This window comes from Diadema antillarum, unplaced genomic scaffold (genome assembly GCF_040938485.1).
Source record: "Diadema antillarum isolate AM-2024a unplaced genomic scaffold, OU_Dant_1.0 seq00001105_RagTag, whole genome shotgun sequence".
NCBI lineage: Eukaryota > Metazoa > Echinodermata > Echinoidea > Diadematoida > Diadematidae > Diadema > Diadema antillarum.
In genome coordinates, this window is record NW_027271921.1 from 140,135 (window position 1) to 159,491 (window position 19,357).

The window sequence follows — 19,357 nt, forward strand, 5'->3', positions numbered from 1 at the left end:
GGTATACTGTTGTTGTTGTTGTTTTTGTATTTGAGGCGCGTCATTCAAATATGAATATTTACGCCTTTATCTTTATAATATAATTATTTTACATATAATAAATCAATAAAAATTATAACTTTTTACTATCATTTTTATGCGCGCTATGTGTCTGCTGTTATACGGTTGGGACAAATAAGTTCTGGTGCATGCTGATGGCAAACTCTGATCAGCCCGGCTCGTTACATTGAGCAGGCTTCTCGGTCGCGCACACAGACCTAGATCCCTCATCATGACTGTCTCATCATGTATTGTGTATTGTGTATTGTGCCTATGACTGTCTCATCATGACTGTCATAGGCTCTATTCAAGGCTTGGTAAGAGTATGACAGTTGTCCTTTGATAAAGGTCTTTGACCGAAACGTCAGTTTGATGAAAACAAAACCTTTATGACCTCATTAACATTCTCTCTGACTGACTGTAATTGAGCAATTCAGAAACTGTCCATTTTGGTTTCTCACGCTGGATTTATACAAGTATTGCAATGCCCCCGGAAGTATGGCTGTAAAGTCTCTTGATTTTCAATTAGTTTTGTTTTGTTTGAGTGTCACTTTACTACTGGTTCTGTCTCTTAAACTGGTCTCATGTATTATGCATTTCTCCCCCGGCCTCATCATTCTTTAAGTTTAAACAATGTCATTCTTAATTTCAGATACTATGTAAGTGTTGTCTCATGCTCATGGATACTACGCCTGAAAGACATAATTTACAGGGACAATGCCACAGTATAGAGAGCAACAAATAATCCTCACAGTTCCATGCTATTCACAATTTATTTTCATTCTCTACATATAGTACATGCACAAATAGATTCTATCACATTTCATCAACATGCTAATGACTGACAACAAACTCCGGGAGTCAACATGTAACACACAGCTGTCACACATCTTGACTGCAGTCCAGCTACCAAGTTGAGCGATGTTTCAAAGATCACCTTTGAAATGGACATGACAAGTTCAATGACTCTGCTGCAATTTTCTCTTTTTGTCCTTTCCCCCCCTCTTCATTGCTATTCTCATTATTCTATTTTGATGTGACAGCATTAGCTCTCACTTCAAAACATGTATTGTGGTTTCCATAGAAACAGACTGACTGTTGCTCCAAGCAATGACTATGAGTGGCTAAAAAGCAACAACCATCAGGTCATGATAATGAATGCAGTGCAAGACACACCTTTCTTGTTATTGGGTTTTTGTTGCTGTTGTTGTTGTTAATGTTGCTGCTGTTGTTGGAGGTGGATTGGTATACTCTGTCAACGGTTGAGGATGGTGACAGGAATTAAAAAAAAAAAAAAAAAATCTCCCTACCACAAACTGTTGCAAATTAAAAGCCATGATTTCATGTTCTACTATTTTTGATCAAGGGATATACGGTGTATATACATATATTTTTCTTCTTCTTTTTTTTTTTGTGGAAAGCATAGGAACAAGGAGCTGTAACTCTTGGTAAAAGAGTCTCTCATTGATTACAAATAATGGAAATAAAACAGATACCTTGGTACAAATAACAGAGGATGGAGAAAAAAATCACAAAACATCGTCATGACATATGGGTATTCAAGGACAATTAAAAAAACCTTCCCCTACTATTCAAGTCATATAAAAATTGTGTGGGAATGGTTATGTGTTCGCTGTTTCATATACTCACTCTTCAAGTATCCCTTGCTCTTTTCTATTATCGCATACACAAATAACCAACAGCATTTTTGACCAGTTACTTGGGATAGATTTCTTGCAAGGTTTACAGATAGATTGAAACTTTAGACTAAAATGTACTTTTTTGTGTACTCAACAAATGCCTAACTTTTCAGTTGCATATATCTAGAGATAATATTTCTTGAGTGATTTTCATGCTATTTAATTACAACCTACAAATTTTGTGTCGAATTCTGCCATCAAAACAAAAATGTACAATTGTGGTGAAAGTCAAAATCTAAAAATGATAATCCATCCAACACCAGCTGACTCGGTGAACAATGACCACTGGCTACTTTGTGGACAATCTCCAAGACATATCATGACATGAAGATACATTGTAGCAAAGAAGTTAATGATTAACTCGACAGGAAGAAAATATATCCCATATTTTCTATACTCATCACATCTTTGAAATACCATGCTAGTGTTTCAGTGCAGGGTCATATCTATGGCACGCCACCCACATCTTAACCCGTCGAGGACGAGTCCCAGGTATACTCAGGCAAGTGTCTATGGGGAGCGTTGTAGCAAAATTAGCCTGTCCTCAATGGGTTAATGAAGCGCTACAGTGTTTCAGTGCAGGGTCATATCTACGGCACTTCACCCTTTACCAGTAATGAGCTGTGAGAATCCCACTTTCTCTCTTTGATGATGGAACAGCACAATCCAGGACTGAGCTTTTAAATCTGCTGATTTTAATCCATTAAGTTCACATAACCACATTTTTGTAGTTGGGTGCAGAGTCTTTTTTATCACTTTTCAAAAATATACATATTTACTATTTTCGTGTCTTTAAGAAGAGTAAAAAAAACCCCTTTGGTGCTTTTGGTGACACAACATTTGCTCCTGCATCAATTGCTCCAGTCTTCTTTTCTTAAATGACTTAGGAATAGGGTTGTGATAGGGTTTTAGGTTTAGTTTGATACAAGGATTAGGATTTGGGCTAGGGTTACGTTTGTGAGTAGAATTTATATTTGGCTCAGCATTCAGATATTTCATGGGAGCAATTGTCGCAGGAGTAAATGACATGGAATTGGTGTTTTTCTGTACAAGTGTTCATTTTGGTTACATAATTTTTAGAAGTCTCTTGATTAACAAATTAATACTCAATACTTGAATTGGTAACATATCTCAGAACCTTTTGTCTCACTCTTACAATGACAAATCCTGCAAAATATATTTCTACAAATATAAAAATACGGTTAAATTCAGAAGTACCAATCTAATGATGATTATGTAATTTCTGCAGCAAACTTTCCCAAAGACTAACTGGCTTAAACCTCTTTCTTTTTTAATTTCTAAAAACCACCAAACTATAGCGTAGTTGGACATATGAGGAAAAAAAAAACACCTCCCACTTTTTTTTTCCCCCCACATAAACTGCTGCAACTTAACCTTTGGATCCAACAAAATGGCTTCTAAACAAGGAAAGAAAACAAAACCAAAACCAGACAGAAACCTCGTTTAGAAATAATGTCTTAGAGCATCAACGGAGGAGGAGCATATTACCACATTATAATAAACAAAGTTCTAGGATGCACACATCTATGTAATGGATCTGTAGTGTGTGTGTGCGTGTGTGTATGTGTGTACAGACAGCAGACAGACTGGAGTTGGTGTGACATCATAATACCAGGTAATGTCTACAGTCACTATCTTTTACTGAGGACTTGGATAAATAGGAACACTGTCTTGATGAGACATGACCACAGTAACACTTCCACAGAACATCATGTTTACCCCTGAAACAGGACAAGACATTGGTACAATGGGACACAGTTTTCATCTGATATTTGTACATGATAGAAAATACACATAAAAATCTATCTTATAATACTGAAGGAGGACATTTCCACAGATTTACATCGAAATCGTAGCCAGCTGTGGATACTGAATTACCATCAAGCAGTCACAGGAGTATTCCATGGTAGCTTCAGATAGAGCCCAGCAAGCTCCTAAATGAAATGTGTTTTCACTCGCATTTGTGCATATCAATTCTTGTTAAAAGTTTACCAAGACCAAACTTGACAGCAAACATGTTGTAAACACTTGTCTTTGATGAATGCATACAGGTACTTTAGCAGTGGGCGTTTGCTAGTGATATTACTGTGTGTGCAAGTTATGGCATAAAATATATGTATATACATTATACATGTATACATGGACAACTCAATTTCTGACTTCTTTTAATCATGACAGTTGTTTCACTGAGAGCAAGGTCTATCTCATGATCAAATTGTGCCAATTAGGCGGCAGTGACTCTATTCCACAGAGGTCACCAAAGAGATTTAGCACAGGGCTCAAGCGGTTTTGTGGCCTCTTTCTCTGACCATACAAGTAGGGAAGAAAAAGGCCTGAATTGATTTATACAGGACACAGTTTATCATCTGGCATAAAAAATATCAGTGCTCCTCTACTCTAATGAACCATTCACGAGAGCAACCAATAGCAAAACTGTGACTTTCACTGATCGTCAAGGCTCGTCTAGATACCTTTACAGCCTGAAAGAATTGAAGCAAGTACTAATGCCATCAACATGTTCATTCAACTTTGCAGGGAATGAGGTTTGTGAGATAAAGCCTTCACTGATGCTGAAATCTAATCACATGGAAATAGTATCATAACAAGGTGCTTGGGACAGGTGATTTTACTCCCATAGAACCAGTAGTACATCATCATATATGCACACATGCATGGGACTATGCATGAATCAGTACCAGTTTCACACGCTGCTTCTTCAACCTGTTCTGCATCAATATCATGAAAGAAAAACTGACTATTTGTGTTAATGCACTTGTCCAAAGTAATCATGAAAAAAAAAACCAAACAAACAAACAGAGATAAACGTAGAACTATCATCACTCACAATGCGTGCTTTGTAGTTCTCCGCATCAGCAGTTGGGATTTTTTTTTTAATGTGAGACGATTGGATGTAGGATTCACTGTGGACTGTGCACATCATATGCAGACATATACGACGTAAGGAGTCTGTGCTATGATCTACATGCCAAGAATTGAGCAGAATTAAGAAAAGGCCAAGTTTCAGATCATCAGACTGTGACTTCAAATTGTGCTGGCTGCATTATCTGGCATAGATGAATAGAAGACTGGTACAATGTATGTCTGCCGCATGGGAAATGTTACAATTCATTATGCTATGATACACTCCAATGGTTGTGTTTGCATGCACCAAACACTGTATTGCACTAGATCTTGAGAACCTGTAAGAAACTTACTGCAAAGCTGTAACTCTAGGTTGCCTTGCAAGATTTGAAATTTTGGTTGGCATACAATGTAACTTCTATTTGGTTGTTACAACAGGGAAATTCTTTACTTTTATCAATGGGATAGGGAAAACACCTTGCTTTAAACTTTCGCAATACTACGTATCACCATAAGATACAGTACTCCTTTCTATTGAACAACACATAAATCAAGACTTGCCTTGTTACAGGCCGTACCCTGAGCATGTCAAATCAGGGCTTCCCTGCACATGTTGCATCATTCTGTTGCTGAGATTACTTTAAAGGGAATGTTTCCTTCAAGCACATGTGAGTTTCAACAAGGCCTTTAAAAAGCAGCTCTCAGGGATAGTGTGATCAAGAATGATAAGAAAATTCACTCTGTGTCATCTGACGTGACCCTCACAATATCGAAGTAGCAATTTATCAAAATAAATTCTGTAAAATTGGTGTTCTCAGTCCATTTGTGTATACAGTCCAACCTATCTTATCCAGACATATCGGGACCGCCGCTCATCCAGATATAAGGGATTTGGCCGGATATGGGAGACTCAATGTTTAATACACGCAGCTGCCTACCCAATGGTAGCTACATGTCACCTACTGCAGGTAGCGTACACTGAAACTCATTCTTTGCTCCAACCAATGCGAGGCTAGTCATATCGTCGACTGCGCATGTGACCTAAACGTGGCAATGAGAATGAGAGAAGCACATATCAATTTTGCGTGAACATGTCACATCCTCGTCAGCCGGTCTGCAGTTAGAATTCTCTGGTAATTTGCTTGATGAACGATCGCCTGTACCTGTGCCCTGATTTAACGAAAAGTTTTCTATGCAACTGATTGACAAATTGCCCTACATGGGCGTAAATAAGCACTGAATCGATCAGTGTTTGAGTAATAGCCCTCACAAAAGAATCATGGGCGTAATTTGAAGAAAAGTTTTCTGTCCATGTTTTTGCAGTTATTTGGGGGAAGTGAATGTCTGAATACACGTTATTTTAGATGAAAACTTGCAGTGAATGTATGTTAATTATGTTGTGAATAATATGTAATTCACGTGAGTTTGTGTTTGAGTTTGAAATTCCCTTTTTCCCATAATTATCGGATTGAACAAAAAAAAAAAAATCACGAAGAGATCGCATCCCGATAATAGAGAGATCCGGATAAAGGTAGGTCGGATAAGAGAAGTTGGACTGTATAGCATACGAAGAGAAGCAATGTTACAGTCACATGAAAGCATTGTCATTTTTTGGTGACACTATGCATCTCCGTTTTGTAATACATAAACATTTGTCAATATCTCCTCTAGCTGTTACCAATTGATGTCTTTCCTATTATATTGTCACTGATTTCTTAAGCTGAGACTCCATAACCTCAGACTCTAAGAGTGCATTTGAGTGCTTAAAAAGCGAACCTAAGCAAACCGTACTGAAGTGTGCCAGATTTAGAGTGTTCTAGCGCTCCGTGGAGAAAGCATACCTCCGTGAGTTATTTTTAGTGGGGTCACAGATTTTGTAGCAACAGGGTCATTCACCTGGTGTGCTTAAAGCTACTGGCAATAGATGTCCCGAACAAAGAGAATGAACTATTTGCATTATGATGTATGTGTGTGTATGTGCATTCTTCACATGCAAACTTTTGGTATGCTTTTGGAGCACATCAGGAGATGGTCCACTTTTGGCCCTATTCGGCTGGGTACGGCACACGTTAGAAGCGTTCGAGCGTTCCTCTGGCGCGGGAACGGTATGGTTCGAGTCACTTTAGGAGAGCACTCAAACCCTAAGACGTTTAAAATGCAGCAAAGTATACATGGGGACTGTCACCGCTTCCTCCCTCTTTTCTTCTTGTTTTTTGATTTCAGCAAACATCTGGGGCAGAACCACTCATCTTCAGTCGGCTCACTCTCCAGTCCAATACATTTCCTGTGTGTAGATATGAAAGATGAATCAGCTTCAAGTGGCTTGATACACTCAAAACATAATTAGAACTACACAAATAAAATTCTCATCTTGAAAAATAAGGTGAAATTGATATCAAAGCCCAGAAAACTAATACTTCATACACCATTTATTTCGCCAGGTTTTTATTTTCACGGTGCCATTCAGGAATTTCTAAACGCACATAAATATCAACTGTGATCCTAACATGAATGTGATGCGCATGCGTACATTTCTCTGTTCATAACTGTACTCCAAGATGGCAAATGTAACCTTTTGCGATATTGTTGGGAAGTCCTGATTTGCAAAAACATTAGACTTTGCAAAATATGTGGCGTATACAGTAAATAAATTACCCAATGGCTGGGATGCACGACTACTCATCTAAATCTAGACTGAAAGAAAAAAGTATCTAATGATGCATTGTATTTGATGAAGCAAACTATGAGGACTATGTTTGTGACCCGCTACAACAAAATGATCCTAAAGTCGGGCGAGGTCGATTATTTGAAAATTGCATGATATAATCCCCTAATCTTTCTGCTTTAAATTGATACATAACACATTTTATAAAAATAATCGGCTGCGGAGATATCGATGTTTGAAAGAGAGCATGTCGAGACGTCTGGAATATCACTGTTTTGAGAAAAGTGCCCTAAAAGTCTTCCTTTCGACGCAATTGCGATCAAGGGACACGCAAGTCAGTTTTCACCTCTGGACAATAGAAGGTAAGCCCTAGCAACCCCCGTAGAGTTCATTCAAGCACATCAGCGTCGGCGGTCTCCTCACTAACCAATCAGTGACCAGGATGTGAGAAGCGGCTGAGCATAGCGCACCCCGCGAAGTGTGCGAGCTTCACGCTTCGGTTAGCAGCAAGCAGCAAACTGACCAATGAGATCACTCTGGTCGTTGTTAGGGGCGGAACCTATCTGTGGCGCTCTATCCAAATTTTCGAACCAGTTTCTGCTTCGTTGAAATGCCCAAAAACATGGCTCAGAAAAACGCTGTTTTTTATCTTTCCTTTGATCATTTTGCTTCAAAATTTCGACAGATGATAGAAGACATGTTAGACTCCAATAATATATCAAAATCAGAAAATCGTAAGTTTTGACCAATTTTAATGCCTGACCTCAAACTCGATTTTCACGGCTTCGACCATGCGCGACTTTAGGACCTTTTTGTTGTAGCGGGTCACATATTCCCTGAAGTAGATCATGGACACTTTAAATAGCACATAAATGCAAAATGGAAGGAGAAATAAAAAATAACAAGACAAGGAGGAACAAGAACATGTGACATCACAAAGTGTTGTAGTCTTGTCATCCAGCAATGGCTGCACCATAACTTCAAAAAAAAAAATCATCACTTTTCAATGAAAAACAAAAGACCAAAAGAAAATATATAGAGAATTCCACAAAATTTCAATTTCTATGAAAAGTGTATGTTCCCTCAACTTGTTCCTGACATATGTTAAGGGTAATATTCACCTCCCCCCCCCATGTCTGAAAGAGGTACGAGTATTGCAAAAGTCAAGCGCTCTTTCATTATGCTTGAAAAGTAACATTTTGAGGAATTCCCTTTGTATTTTCTGTATATTGTTTTCCAAACCTGACATCACAAAAGTGTTGCTGTCTTCTCATCCAGCGATGGCTGCATCAAAACTTTATAATTCATCACTTTTCAACAGATTGTCTGATTTTCCTCAAACTTTGCTTATGTGTTTTTACTGATATTGGTATATTCATTCAATCCAAATGTATATTTGGGTTTCATTCCCCTTGAAGGCAAACGAGCTGCTATGTGGGAGAGATAGTGTTCCCCAGCCCTTCTCAGAGAGGTTACTCACCAGTGATACCAGTCATCACACATATCACAGCCCACCATGGCCAAGATTCCGTCGTCAGGGTTACGGCAGGCCGGACAGTACCAGATCTGCTCACCGTGTTCATTCTAGAGCAAAATCAGAGCCAAAGCAAGCATTTTAGAAATGCTATGGCACTTGACAATAAAAACAAAAACAAAAACAAAACAAAACAAACAAAACAAAACAAAACAAAACTGTCCAGCACCTATTCTGAATACTAAATCATCCAACAAATACACAAGATGACAACATAAAGTATCATGACACTTTCTGCTAACAACCGGTCTGCTTAAAAACAAAACATGCAGAATCAGGTACAGAGCCAACCTAATGCAAATAATATCCATACATGCCATTAAGTGACACTCATGTCTACCTTTTGAAAGGAAAACTCTGAAATTTCAAAGTGCTACCTTCTATAACATGTTTGGTGATTTTGCAACAAACACACAAGATGTTGTTTTCGCATATTGACACTGCAGCTATTTTTAGTCCACTATACCCTAGTGCATGGTGACATTTTCGTGTATATTGTATTATATTTGCGGTCCAACAGTGATTTGCGAAATTCACGAAAATCAAACCCTCACGAAAATAACAGCGTATACAGTAAAAATAGGCTCTGAAGTGGATTTTGATAAGCAGCACTTAATTACATATGTGCCACTGATACTCACAATCACAGTCCCAGCAGTCTCCATGATAAGTGTACAAGGTCCTTCCGGCTGGGCCTTAGAAGCCTTGGCTGAAAGCGCTGCCTTCTCTTTTTCCTTCTCCTTCTCTCGCTCTTTCTCCTTCTCCCTTTCTCTTTCCCTCTCCCTCTCTCTTTCCTTCTCTCTCTCCTTCTCCTTTTCCTTCTCCTTCTCCTTCTGCTTATTTGCCCTGCTCCCCTTGCTGGCGGAAGGAGGCAGAGCCTTGAGGGCAGCCTTCGTCGGAGGTGGAGTAGGAACACTCGTCTGTATTGACAGAATGAAATGCGGCAAAACTACCGGTTATGATGGACCACTGCAAAATGTGAATATGGTTGTCTGAACACTGCTCCAGAGAGAGTGAAGTTCATATGCATCATCAGATACACATAATCTACCACTTGAGTCATTTCTTTGAATCCTGTCTTGTTGCTATGGCAGTTGGCCGCAGCTCTGTTTGCCAGTACATGTATACGCAAATTGGCAACTTTAACTGATTTGCAAAACCAACTGTCTACCAACTTAGCTTTTGACCTATCATATTTAGGTGAACATTACCAAATTAGTCATTGTGACAATGTAACAATTTATTTCATACTAGCATTTTGTATAATACCAGAAAGGGCATATAAATGTTCACGTGAGAAAAGCAGTCTAGTCTTGGAAAAGCCACCACGAGTATCTGCATGGAAACAAGAATTCAGTACACTCCAGTTGAAAAGCTTGAAAAGCAAACAAACTTTGCCCACAAACTGAAGATTTCAACTTCTGTGGCTGCAACATCACACTGATACTGTAAATTCAAACAAAGAACCGATAATCAAATAGTCCACATTTCTGCACAAAAACTGGAGACAGCTTCTCAGGCATATGACACGACATATTCCTACCTTTTGCTTAGACTTCTGAGGAGCTGGAGAGCTGGTTTTAGGGGTAGCAGCCGACTTGGATGAAGACTTTGATCCGGTGGTGCTGGGTTTGGAGGTAGCAGGCGAGGAGGGAGGAGGCTTGGAAGGTGCAAACACTCCAGGCGGCGGCTCCTTCTTGGCGTGCGTTGACTCCTTCTTGCCTTTGGGAGTGGTAGGAGGTGGGGATGGGGCATCAAAGTCATACGGTGATACCTCCACCTTCGACGTGGGCTCCTCCTTTGCTTTGCTTGGCTTTTCCTTTTCTCTAGCTTTCTCCTTCCCCTTTTCCTTTGGTTTCTCCTTCTCTTTGTCACTCTCCTTCTCCCGATCTGAATCCTTTTCTTTCTTCTTGGATGCCTTCGGCTTAGCCTCTGCCTTGGGTTTGGGCTCGCTCTTGCGGGAATCGGACTTGGACTTGGGCTCGGCCTTTGCCTTGCCCTCTCCCTTTGGCTTGGCAACAGTCTTTTGAGATGCGGGAGACTTGGATGACTTGGAGGAGTCCTTGCTCTTCTTGGTTGGCACAGCAATGGAGATTTTGGGAACAGTGGGTGGTGGTGGTGAGGCAGGGGGCACCTTTATGACACTATTAGCATAGGAAAAGGGTATAATCAAACAAAAACAAACCTAACTTTTAATATCTCTTTGCAAATGTTGCTCTGCCTCTCCATTCATAGTGCTATTTGTCAAACTTGGCCAGCATTTATTGTCATCAAATGCTGTTGGTTTATATCAATAGTTTCATGAGTTCAATATAGGAGATGATGATAACTCACAATTCATGCTAACTCTGATCTTCATATTGTATAGATGATGACTGGCGGGGGAGGGAACATACCGAATGTTCCACCCTCAGGGTTTGAAGTGCTATTGAGGGAGGTTATAAGTCCCGAGACGAAGTCGAGGGACTTCTAGCCTCCCGAAATAGCATGAAACCCTGAGGGTGGAACGTTTGGTACATGTTCCCGACAACAAAAGTCATCATCTGTTATATTATATGGGTTAGTCAAATCTGCTTTTTCACATTGTGTGGAACAGGCAAATTTATCTTATAGATTGTGTGAAAAATATGATCGTTCAATCGTTTGTCATTTGTTACGTGAAAATGTTTTCCCATGGGAGAACATTACAAAAATGTTCCGCCCATGGGCGAACATAACCAATGTGCCTCCATCACGTGACTGTGTTCAGCCAATCACTAACCGGTATTTGACTAACCCATTTAATATAATACAATGTACGGTAAAGGAAGATATTTTCGCCGCATGGAATGTCTGTGAATTGTCAATTGTATTCAATGTACATAGTGTAGACAAGAACTTTCATGAGCATTTTAATTTTGCGAATCTTGACTCTTGCAAAATTCGCTGAATTAAAATGTATGCAAATATTCCTTGTCTTACAGGATCTGGGAAACTATTATGCTTGCAAGGCATGCAAAGTAGAACCCATCTTTGCTAGACCTTCATCAAACATATGTATGACTCTACGGTTTCTTAACATATGAACCCATAATTGCAACCATAAAAAAAGAAGAAAAGAAAGCTGCAAATATACACAGTGTCCAGAAACTAAGTGCTGCTATAGACCCTCAGTCTTTTAAAACCATTTTCCTCATTTTTGTAATCTGACACATTTCTTTTCCACTTGTGTTTGGTAGTTTACAATAAAGTTCATCGAATATGTATGATGTGTGGGGCACACTTCATCTATATCATTGTCCACAATTTCCTTTCATTTCTGTAGATATTGGTCTGTAAGCTATACTGTCTAAAACTTTCAGTAAACTTCTTTTTTTTTTCTCTCTCTATCCAAGTGCCTCTGGACCCAACTGTGTTCAATCATTGTACGACAGAGTGTGACAGCTTGAGCAAAACTAAGCTTTCAACAGATTGCTTCTTCTACTAAAAATTTAAACAAACAAAATAGAACAGTGCCATTTCCTCACATAAAATTGAAGAACCACATGAGTTTCCTATTAGCTTGACAGCCATTTGTACTCTTTTTCTCTGAATGTCTGTGCTTCTTGTACGAAGGCAAATGCCCTGACATTTATCACATCTTGATACTCACATTTGTGGAGAATCTCCTCCAGCCGGTGTAGACCCCAACTTGAATGTGATCTTTGGGACTATCGGTGTCGAAACAGTCTTTTCCACGCTCTGCACACAGGTCAAACAAAATGTAGAAGCAGTGCAAAAGAAGCCTGTGTAATAACATGGACTATGCTTTGAAATTTTAATTTTGATGGGAGGGAGAATGTTAACTGTAATGTAAGTAACACAGCATCGCAATCATATTCCAATTGTACCAAGAGTCCCTACAACTTAGCATTGTAACGCAATGCCGACGCGTATTGTGGCATATATAAAATAGATAGCAATTTCTGCTAACACGTTAACAAACAAAATTATTCCAGTAATGGTTGTATCATGGCATACTGCAATATGTTGGTTCTTACAGGTTAGCATATCAACTGTGGGTACAAATCACAAGAATGTGCATAGCAAAATACAGAGAAGTTTTGGATTTGACAAACGAATTGTAAACATCACTCAATAAAGATGAGGATGGAATTGATATAAGTATGTATATGTCTATTCCATGGCATTTAAATCAATACCTTCTCTAATTTGCAGAGTTTTTATCTTATTTTTTGACTCTTGCTTCCATTTTGTTGCCTCTTCTTGGTACACCAGGGCTCGCTGCCTGCTCAGCCCCCCCCCCCCCCCCCCCACCACCACTCTTGCTGTTGCTATTTCACTCTTTTCCTTTCTTTGTTCTGTGTCCCTAGCCTCCCCTCTGACTGTTCTTGTTGTGTGTAGTCCTTATATGTGATTGCTGTCCCTGCCTGTTTGTCATTTTGCCTCTGATGAAGATTCTGCTAAGATCGAAAGCTCAGGCCCCTTTTCACTCCATTATTTTTTTCAGCATACTAAATTTTCTTTAACTTTATTCAAATCATTACAATTATTTCATTCATCATAATAACTATTGTCTTGGTTACTTTGTAGTGTATATGTTCACAGTTTCACACACTCAAATTACCAAACCAAACGAAAAGTGTTCTCTTCCATAAGCCATGAAATCTTCTTAAATAACACAAGAGTCACACAACAAGAATGAAGATGCTTACTGTAAAACCAGAAAATTTTGCAAGCACGGTACTTTCATGAATTTCTACACAATGCATCGAATGCCAGCTGTGATTCACAAAAGTTTCACGCCGCAAAAGTTTCTGGTTTTACAGTATCCTGTAAATATCCTGATCAATAATTTGGCTAATTGTCTTTACATTCCACCATGACCACCTGATAATTCAAATTGAAATTCTTACAACATTGGACAAACAATTATCCATTTTGGCCATTGATAATGACAACTGAAATTCAATTGTGGTAACCTAAAGTATCCTGTACACCATAATATACATTGACAGTGGTTACATTTTGCAAATTTGGCATGTTTACTGACAATACCAAAATGAACAATGGGCAGAAATATTGCTTCCCAAAACACAATACAATGTCAATCGTCCCCAAGGATTTGCTTCTCAAAAAGGATAAGTATTCATTTTCATTAAACTGCTATGGTTCCTTCTTACATTAACCTTTCATGAATTTATGACACAAGTCCTCATTCATAAAATATTATGCTTGTGAAATACATAGCTCGTGAAGGAATATTTTCACTACTTACCTTTTTCTCTGAGCTTTCGCTCTTCCCCTCCTTTTTCACCGTGCTTTTCTTCTTGTCTTTACCACTGTGTTTTTTCTCCTTGTCAGAAGACTCCACCTCACTCGAGCTGGTCTTGATCTTCTTGATCTTCAGCTTTGCCTTATCCTTGCTCACTACCTTCTTCGGCTTCTCTGGCTTCTTCCCCTTCTCCTTCTCCGGCTTCTTCCCCTCCGGGGCCGGCCTGGCGATCTTGAACTGGAGCTTGGAGCCCGAGCTCTTGATGAGGCTCAGCTTGCCGATGGGTTTCCGCTTCTCCGGACTCGAGTCATCCTCTGGCTTTGTGGCGCTGGGGCCCACTCCCTGCTTGGTGGCTTTGGACTTGTTCTTGTAGTCAATGCTCTTCTTCTTCAGCTTCTTCACCTTCAGTTGCTTCTGTATGTCCTTCTCGCTAATCTTCTTGTATTTTTTCTTGATCACCTTCAGCTCCCCTTCGCTCGAACCCTTCTGGCTCGTTTTTATGACCAGCTTGGGTGTCTTCCTGACGCCGCTTTCAGAGTCTTTCCTCTTCACAATTTTGGGAGTTGAATGCTTCTTGTCCATGGATCCCACTGTGTCGTAATAGCTTGGGATATCTTCTTTGCTCTTTTTGGTCTTCAATTTTTGCTTTATCTTTGCTTTGTCTTTACTGATTGATTTGCGTTTTTCTTTGTCAGTCTTCTTCACCTTAGCAGGCTTTTCTCTGGATGGTGATGGCTGATTGTGTTCTTCCCGGGACCTTGATAGCACTGCATCGATGGAAGCATTGATGCTCTCAGAAGTGGCGGTTTGCAGCTTGGACGGCTCGTCCTGTATGAGGAATGCAGAGGGTTCCTTGTAGGGTCCTGTCGGCGTGGGCGATGACTGCGGATCCTTGGAGGGCTTGCTGTCAAACTCGTCTTCTTCAAAGTCGTAGATGGACTTCTCCTGTTTGGCAGCTGACTCCTGCTGCTTCTCTGCCTGCTTCTTGCTCAAGGAACTCGACAAAGCCTTGGGGCTCTTTGGAGGCGGAGGGAAGGAGAACTCTCCCGGTTTGTCTCCAGCTGATGGTGTGCCAGCAGATTTGGGCCTGATCACAGGGTACTTTGAAGGTCCTGTTGGAGAAAACATCATGTGTTTGGGGGACTTTGTCTGTGCTTTTTGTTTGGGTGTCACTGGCACTTTGGATTTGGGGGATTTGTTGTCTGGAGCCGGTGTCCGAAGGCCACCCTTGGGGGACTTTGGTTGCAGTCTGTCTACAATAGTCTCTTCAGACTTGATAAGGAGTTTTTCCGTGATGGCCTTTGAGGCCTTGCTGGCTGAAATGTCTGAGCCAGGTAAGGTCAGCTTCTGAAGGCGTTGAGGCGGAGTGGTTGCAATGGGTAGCTTGCCTTCCCTTTTGGGGGTCAGCTCCCCTCTGAAGTTGATGGAGACTGCTGTCAGTTCCTGCGGGGTGCCATCACCATCCAGGCGGAGTCTCTTCATGGCCTGGTCGCTGAACAGTGGGCCGGATGCATCCCTCTTCTCCCCTCTGGGTGAGTTGTGGCTGGCTCCTGTTGAGGAAGAAAGCTTGGACTCGGGGCTGTCTGTGTCCATGGCTGCACCTGAGGTTGACAGAATACTATCTCGGTGGTGACCAATTGGCTCCCCAAAGTCTGTCATAGAAGTGAACACAATGGCTTATTATGAGGGAGATGAACATGAACATTCTTAGTACTTCCCATAATTCCACCAAAACATTACACCTCAAGAGTCCAGATCTGCACATATCATATATAAGAAATGATGATTCAACAAGCAGCTGACCATCTATTTCAGAAACTTTGTTGGAATACAGTATTTCTGTGAATGTGAGATAGAAAGCCTAAGTATGAAGATGTATGAAGCTGCTAAATGAAGACGAGACTTGGAAAGCAAATTTGCCATCTGAAGAATAAACACATAAATATTTCTCTCCCTTTCAATTCCTTCTAGGATATACATTCAAGATAAACAAGAGAGTACAAAAGATTACTAGTTAAAATGCCCTGCCTAGATGTTAAAATGGAGAATAGATTTCAAAGAGGCTAAAAAAACAAAACAAAACAAAACAAAAACAACTATGGTCATGTTGAAGAGCTTGCCCTGACTACTCTATGTTATGAATGGAATTCATTCTAATATCTTACAATATCTTAATGCATTAATGCCTTAAAACATCAATTATTGCCCGAATATGTTCTTTATAGCAAAATCAGTGAGTCCTCAACTGGTCTAGTGAACTGCCAGATTAGAAAAGAGGTAGCATTATTTTTCCTCTCGATGATCTGTATTCGGATTCTACAACAAACATCGTGGGAATTCAAGGCCCCAGTGCATTTTGCTATGATGGCTTGTACATATTGAAGGGAAGTAAAAGGAATCCAAGTTGGCCTGACTTACCATCGGACCCAATGATTGGTGGCAAGTAGGAAGGTATGTACTGCAACCTCTCCCGGTCATCCCTGCTCCCAGGTTTCGGATGCTGAAGGTCATTGCCCTTAGGAAGAGGGAACTTGGGGACGTCATGCTTGAACGGGATGGGGTCCACATCCCTGACGTAGTTCTCCAGCTCATAGAGGCTGACATTCATCTGTCTGAAGGCCAGACCAAGGTCGTCCATGTTGGGCTCAGTTCTGCCATCTGTGCAAATCAAAATATTTTTAGGAGGAAAGGAATAAGAATGTTTACATGTAAATGGTATGTTACCTACATCCCACTGAACCCCCCTTTTTTTATTATATGCCTGCACTATTTGCTTGTTTATACTTCTCCATCACTTATTTTTGTCAAGTTCCCCTCAATCTTCTCACACTGCTTGGCCTACTTGCTTGAATAACTTTGATCCAGGCTTTTGGAGGTTCTTGCTTTCTTGTTCAATCATCTTAGTGGTTCTCAAAAGCATGGTCCGAGAATGATAATATGCAACATGTACCTATAGTATTAGAACACAATTGCAAAAGTTTCATGATACATGACCAGTCATAGCTGTTTTTCTATTTATTTGTTGTTGTTTTTTGGCTAGAAAAGAACAATCTGAAGTAGACGTAAAATATGCTAATAGTATGGATCTGAGCACAGATTAACTTGGTTCAAATGTACTATTTACGCGTGTATGATGATTATCATACACGAACTTTTTATTTTTGCAAAATATACAAACAGAATGAAAACACAAATCACATATGGCCAAAATATGTTGAAGCAAACACAAATCATCTCATGATTTGAAAAACAAACAAAGCAAAAAATAACAACAGAACAAAAATAAACATCATTCAGTGGAAAGCTTACATTGCTCAGCATACTGATGAGAGACTGTGGCAAGTTGCTGGATGTAGCGCTGCAGGATGTCAGTCAGGAGCTCACACGGGGTGGACTGAATGGCGTGCCAGCCGAGCTCCTGGCAAATCTGAGCCATGGAGATACGTAGCAGGCTGCTGCAGAATCCGTCCATGATGAGTGTACTCTTAGTCAACGACTTCTCTCTATGTACATTTTCCTCAGCAAACTTATATTATTCAGTTAAATTCAAACTCAGCGAGCTTCCACAAATTTACCCGATTTGTGGATCCATACAGCTACATCATGAATGGTCTTAGTGAAAGAGTTCTTGATTGCATAATCTTCATTAGCCCATGTTTTTGTGTGTCACATGACAACACAGGACAAAACGATTCCATGTAATATGCTGAGCAAAGAAAATGACCTATTCTTTATGGCATTCCATCCATTCATGAACTCTTGGCAATAGTCTTGATTCAAGCTCTTCTTTCTTCCTGATTGTCATGCAGCAGAATGTCAAGGCATATGATGAAAACGGCAGCAGTGTGCAGAAGTCAAATATGTTATCCTGAAAGAACAAATATACAATATCATTGACTTATCAAATAATATATGCATACAAATGGTGTGAACAATGTACATCTTGACTGGTGGGTATTGATTCTTGTAATTAGTGTTTCTTGCATCAATTTTTTTTTTTTAAATTGCAAGTGATTAACAAAGTGTTTCAGTAGTAGCCATGAAAAAAAAAAATCATGGGCATACATACTGAGGTGTGACTCTAATCAACAACCTCCTGATTGCTAGACAGTTATCATATCAACTTGACTACTGGGGTTCCATGCGGCAGGTACTGCATACATTGGTATTTCCATTCAAATTGATCAATATTTCTTCAGCCAAGTTATTGTTTGTTGAAACTGAATGGCAAACTGCACTTCATCAATGGAAGTACACACTTTATTATTCAATGTTTTAGTAGTAACTATCCTGATAAAAATCCAGGGTATGCACTGCTCAGGTTGGATATAAAAATATAAAAATATAAAATATAGTTAGATATGATTATGATGGTAAATATTTGGGGAATATTGTTTCATTGACAATCTAGATCAATATTTGAGTAATTGCAACTAATTTCACTTCAATAATTATGCAAAATACCCATAAACATGGTTCTCCATACACTAAATGAATGGGGGACAAAGTGTCCCATACATTACTGTCCCATACGTAACACATCATGTCTGTCTTTAATCAGAACCTGTGATAAAAGCTTTTTGCATCATGACATGAAACTTACATGTATTTGTGCCTCTGAATATCTTGAGTTTTGTGACTTTTACCACACTGAGTTAGAAAATGTGAAATAACATACTTTCAGAGAGTTTTCAGGTTGATTTTTTTTTTCTCGAAAAAACACATTTTTTCTGGTCCCATACGTAATGGCAAATATTTTCTCTTCTAAATATGATTGTCAAGGTAATTTTCTCCATTGTTTACATAATTTTATCTTCTCCTAGATATCAATCACCATGATGAAGTTCAATATCATAATCAAAGGCCATTTACTGTAAGAGTGGAAATTTTCGCGGTGCTGAAATTTTCACGCATTTTGAGCAACCAGAAACTAGCGCAAATATTATTGCTTGCTATTTTTCCGTAGTTGATGTCTTGTTTCTTCTTACCTGGCCGAGCGCGAAAAATTAGTCACGCGAAAATATCCACTTTGTACACTATTTTTCAAGCCATAAAAGCCTCTGAAATGTCCAATACGTGACATGCATGTTATCTTGGACTTGCCTGTATGCACCAAGTTTGTACTGATAAAAAAACTGGATAGCGCGATCTGACCCTTGTCAGATACTTGTAGATATGCATGCACTTTTTTCTCCTGTATCTGTACTGCAACTTGTCATTTTCAATGCGTTTCCATCTGCTACAGTAGGCTTCCTGTAGAGTCTGTTGCTGCAAGACATGGA

At 39.6% G+C, this 19,357-nt stretch overlaps 1 protein-coding gene across 1 annotated transcript; it reads right to left on the minus strand.

Moving 5' to 3' along the window:
- Positions 1–5,623: 5,623 nt before the first annotated feature.
- LOC139743754 (uncharacterized) lies at positions 5,624–17,562 on the minus strand. The gene is made up of 8 exons (XM_071654209.1): positions 17,385–17,562; positions 16,494–16,733; positions 14,079–15,727; positions 12,453–12,541; positions 10,365–10,965; positions 9,463–9,741; positions 8,768–8,871; positions 5,624–6,906 (listed from the first exon to the last, which is right to left on the minus strand). Exons 1-8 carry the CDS (start codon positions 17,545–17,547, stop codon positions 6,804–6,806), a joined length of 3,228 nt encoding a protein of 1,075 aa, XP_071510310.1. The 5' UTR covers positions 17,548–17,562; the 3' UTR covers positions 5,624–6,803.
- Between the last annotated feature and the right edge of the window lie 1,795 nt (positions 17,563–19,357).